Genomic DNA, 5432 nt, shown 5'->3' with positions numbered 1-5432 from the left:
GGGCTGGTTGCCTTGATGATAGACGCTCTACATGAGGCTTTGCAATATTTATTGGGCCAAATTTAGTTTCCTGGAGTGCAAGGAAACAAGCTACAGTGTCAAGATCAAGTACTGAGGCTAAATACAAAGCACTAGCAAATGCCACAGCAGAGATGATATAGGTTGATGCACTCCTAAGGGAGCTTGGTGTTAGACTCAAAGAAAAACCATGTCTATGGTGCGATAATCTTGGTGCTACATATCTTTCAGCAAATCCAATATTTCATACTCGTACAAAACACATTGAAATAGATTTCCACTTTGTTAGAGAACGAGTGGCGGAAAATAGGCTTGCTATCAAGTTTGTCTCTAGTAGAGATCAAGTTGCTGATGATTTTACCAAAGCACTTCCTGTTAGAGGTCTTCTAGAATTCAGGCGTAATCTAAATCTTCTTCGTAGTTTAGATTAAGAGGGGCTGTTGAAATACATGTATACGGTATGTATTGGGCACGGTGTAGTACACCGCCCCAATACATACAATCTTTGTAACAACCATGGCAGGGGTTCTTCCTGCCTATATAAACACGAAACCCGGACTCTAACGAGTTACCGGTTAAACCCTGGTTTGTTAATAGTTGTTTTGGCTCCGAGGTGTATATGCACCCGTTATGGAAAATATGTCAAAACATATTTTAGTATGTCAAAAATTCTGAAAAACAAATCGAGTGTACAACGGATGTAGAGCTAAGCATCCCCAAATGAGTCCCCAATAGATAGATGGGCTTATTAGGAGAAATGGAATGTTCTGATCTAACAACATCTTCTACCATAGTGACAAGTTCTGAAAAAGGAAAGCAGCTAAACTATACAACTAATCTTTAGAACTGAATAACTTGATGTATTTTCACTCTGAATCTTTAGGTTAGCTCACAAATTATGTTCAGATGAAAAATTCTTTGAGAGATAAATTAACCAGATTAATACATAGGTATTTGATACCTTCGAATGGCGTGCGGCCGTGAAAAGGAATGTGCATGCATCTAAGTTCAAATATCCTAAAAAGCAAGTATATACCATTATTCAAAGTATCATAAATACGCACCAGATTACTTGTTTCGGGAAGTTTTGACCTTTTGAAATGGGCTATTTGACAATATGTGCATATACGTCTAGGAGTCAAAATGGATTTCCGCTAATTATGCATCTACTATCAACCGTCATAGTGCTACCCTTTATTTAAGTGAGTGCAGCATTCACAGTAAAGTCAAACAAAGTGTTGCATAGTGCTATCCAAGTAAAAGCTCAGGCAAAGTCTAGATAATCCAAATGATTTAGGCAACAATATACATTAAAAATTAGGTGAATTTGGGAATTTCACACAAACACATATATTTAGGATTCCTGGAAAATTCTATAACTACTAATTAATGTAGTCAAGATTCAAATTTATGAACCACTAGTAGATCAGAAAATAGAAGTATACTTGCCGCTTATGTATGGTATTGGACATCTGATCGTTCAGCTTACTGTGCTTTGGTACGTCTCCAGTGTTTGTCCTCTGCTTTTGTAGCTCTTTCATTTCCTCCATTGTTCCATCACCTGGGACACAATTTGCCATAGACAGAAACCATCTCATCCAGGTGAAACATTGCCTATCCTGATGAAGGATTCACAACACTCATCAAATGCTCCATACCCATGTCACTAAAAGGAACAAATATGCTTCACTCAACAAGGCCCTGCACATTGAGTTACTCCCTGGTTATGATCAAATCAAAGCTTTAAAGCAACATATATTTGTTACGCAAGGCTTCAGGAATGATCAGAGGCGAGGCTCGGTACTTACGATATGTTTATGATCTCAAGTAAATGGCAAATTTCAGGTCGACGATGAAGGGCTCCTGTAATCTTGTACAACGAAGGACCAATCAGAAACTGATTGTACTCTCCTTAACAACAATTATAGGCTTTTGGAAATATCATGCAAAAGAACAGAAGGTCAAAACATTCAATAACACATTCAGCACAGCGTTGACACGGCGATCAGCAACTACAGATAATTTTCATTCAGAATAGCTCATTTCTCTACAACAGAGTTTAACAATTTTACACGTTGAAACTAGCCTAGCTGCCCATAAATTCAACAGAAAGATATATACAAGACTTCCGATGAGATGACACACAAAAAAGGAACCTTGAAAACGATAGCTTCCAGAGGTTGGCAACTCATATGTACAACTGTACTTGTAGAAAGAACCAGAATTACAACTACAACTTCACAGCGGGTCTATGAGCAGTCATGAAACGGATTAAATGTAGCTTCAAGACTTCGTAATAGATCCTCCTCTCACCCAATAGTCAACACTGCAACTCTTGGTTGGTATAGGAATGCCAGGTGATTGATCGACATTTTGTAGTTTCCAAGAACAGAACTGTGTATCATGGACAAGGGGATTGCTTGCACGAACTGGCGGAGATCCCATAAAGTATGGTGGAGGAGAAGCCTGCAGATTGTCGCACATTCTATTACTAATAGAAACTTGGTTAAATGAGAAGTAAAGGTTGGACTGTTTGTTTACCTGTGTTATGTGTTAAGATTTTACTCCAAACACAACCTCAAAAGAAAAAAGAGAAATAAATGAAAAGAAGATTTAATCCAAAAATGCGATAACTTATGACTGGAAAGTGGAAGCACGTCTCAAAGAAACACAAAATAGTATTTTCTTTTTCATAGAGAGAGAGTTGTAGAGAAATAAACTAACCTTGCTCACAATGAAATCGGGGAGATCTTGCGAAGTTTTGAAATCATACTCCCTGTATGGCCTGAATCAGAAAAAAGGAATAATGAGCCTAGTTAAATCAAATATCAAAACATTGACAGTTGAATAAGTGTCTGATCAACTTTGAGATCCATATAACTCCAAAATAAGTGTGAAAAATCCAGATCAGACTAAGAGCAGAATGCATTCAAAGTAAACCCATGTAAAAGCTCAGACAAAGTATCGATCATCCAAATGATTTATGGCAACAATATGCATTAAAAATTAGCTGAATTTGGGAATTTCACACAAACATACACATTAATGCGCCTGGATATTTCTATAACTACTATTAATGCAGTCAAGATTCAAATTTATGAACTGCTAGTAGATCAGAGAATGGAATATACCTGCTGCTTTTGCATGGTATTGGACATCTGATCGCTCCACTCCTGCTTTCTGTGCTTTGGCACTTTTCCATCTTTGTTTCTGCTCTCTGCCTTTGTAGCTCTTTCATTTCCTCCATTGGTCCATCATCATGACGTTCGGGGCCTCTTTGTAAGGCATGACCTAGGAACAAATAGTCAGTCGCAGTTTGCCGTAAACAGAAACCATGTCATCTGAGGGAAACATTGGCTAACCTGATGAAGGATTCACCACACTCATCAAATGCTCCATACCCATGTCGCTAAAAGGAAAGAAAATGTTTCACTTAACAAGGCCTGCACATTGAGTTATTCCCAAATTATGATCAAATTAAGCTTTTAAACAATATATATTTGCAAAATTGCACGCTTGAATCCAACAGTGTGACTCCAGCAAGCAAAAGATTCACCATTCACACAACCAGAAAAATAGCTCTAATGGAATTCATCGAGGGTTGTACACAATCTTCAATTATCCTGTGTAGCAATCTCAAGATTTGTTTCTTACTAAATCTGGTCTTGTCATCCGGAGCACCAGAATCAAAACATATCCCCACCAAAAATCCTAAATCGTCCCTAATTTTTTCCCTTGACAGGAGAACCCAAGGTTCGTATATATGCGGCTGAATCAATTGATAAGCATAGGAGCAATTGACACCGGCAATAATCCACCGCAAGAACCGAGTTTTCCATTGTGAGTAATTAGAGTACCCAACCGGTAATACCCAACGCAAGAACCAAACTTAACTACCTTCCTGAACCTCTGTTTCAGTACAGATTTAACCTGAGCATCCCAGGTAGGCATTAAGCAAGCAAGGAACCTAGGGCACGGGGAGGAAATACATCAACGATTCAACCGAACAACGACCTACGGACCTAGGGCGTGTTGTTCTATATCGGGCAGTATCTTGCTTCGTCCAAAGAAATCACTAACCAGACCAGACCAAACCAGAACCAATCAGACAGAATATGTATATTTGCAAAGATGTGCACCCTTGCACTCAATCGCGTGGGTCCAGCAAGCAAAGATTTTCCCCATCACACAACCAGACAAAATAGCTCTAACGGAACTCATCAAGTGCTGCCCACAATTCCTCATCTTCAGTTATCCACTTATCCTTCGCAGCAATCTCAGGAAAAAAAAATCTTACTACGGATTGCCAGAATTAAAAAATCCACAACTTGTCCCCACCCAAAATCCTAAATTGTTCCTTTTTTTCTGATGACGAGTGCGGCTGAATCTCAATTCATAAGCGTTGGAGCAGTTGACACGGGCAATAACCCGCCGCAAGAACCGAGTTTTCTACGGTTAGTTAATTAGAGTACCCAACCGGAAATACCCGCCGCAAGAACCGAACTTAACTACCTTCCTGAACTGCTGTTTCGGCGCAGATTTAACCTGCCCACGCAATGGAAGCGAGCAAGGACCATCTCCCACGGGAGGCGCGCGGAAAGAAATACCTCAACGAATCAAACCTCGCAACGACCTAGTGCGCGGGAGGTACAGCGTGGTTCAAGATTGGGCGCTATCTTGCTTCCACCCACCAAAGAAATCACTAACCAGGCCAGGCAAGAACCAAGCAGAGGATGAAGATGGAGGAACCGAGAACTCACCTAGGCCACGAAGACGGGAGCGCGAGCGAGGCGGCGGAGGAGGCGAGACGTGGAGAACCGGCAGCGTCTTCCGCGAGTGGAGGAGGCGAGGGCGAGCGAGAGGAGAGGGGAAAGGGACGGCCGCCGGAGAAAGAAAGGGTTCGGGTCGTGTTTGGGTCGCTCGAGGATATTATTTTATTTTATCCGATGTGGATCGGCAGGGGGCGCGATGGACGGCTAGGATCGATGCAGAGGAAAACCATGGCGGTTTCGCTTTGCATCACGTGATGGTTTGGATCGTGTCGTGTGTCGCGCACGCGCCTCTAGGGACATGGTGTGCCCTCATTGTACCTGGGTATTTTCCAGGCCGGGCTTCGGGCCGGGCCAACAAAAGCCCGAAGCTGAATGTCTACCTGACCGTTGGGCCGAAAATTTAGGCCTGACCCTGGCCTGAAGCCTGAAAAAACCTAGCCTGGCCCAAGTGGCCGGCCCATCCTTCGGTAAAATGCAAATTTCTTCGTTCCGAGGCCCGGCTCAACTGTAGGCCCAAAAATTAGGCCCGAGTCTGACCCTACATGCATTTTCGGGCCGGGCTAGGCTGCCCATGCCTATTTCTAGCCCTCATGGTGTACCCGACAATGTCGTCAGTGGGCGAGCGGTCTTTGGTAACTTTGT

General features: G+C 42.1%; 1 protein-coding gene across 1 annotated transcript; it reads right to left on the bottom strand.

Annotated features, from left to right (window-relative positions):
* Positions 1 to 2040: 2040 nt before the first annotated feature.
* LOC124684130 lies at positions 2041 to 3782 on the bottom strand. Its single transcript, XM_047218518.1, has 3 exons — positions 3150 to 3782; positions 2743 to 2803; positions 2041 to 2484 (listed from the first exon to the last, which is right to left on the bottom strand). The coding sequence occupies exons 1-3, from the start codon at positions 3263 to 3265 to the stop codon at positions 2302 to 2304; spliced, it is 360 nt and encodes a 119-aa protein (XP_047074474.1). The 5' UTR covers positions 3266 to 3782; the 3' UTR covers positions 2041 to 2301.
* Positions 3783 to 5432: the final 1650 nt, after the last annotated feature.

Source organism: Lolium rigidum, chromosome 1 (genome assembly GCF_022539505.1).
Source record: "Lolium rigidum isolate FL_2022 chromosome 1, APGP_CSIRO_Lrig_0.1, whole genome shotgun sequence".
NCBI classification, from domain to species: domain Eukaryota; kingdom Viridiplantae; phylum Streptophyta; class Magnoliopsida; order Poales; family Poaceae; genus Lolium; species Lolium rigidum.
Note: the sequence above shows the minus strand (reverse complement) of the source record. Positions and strands in the feature narration are given on the sequence as shown.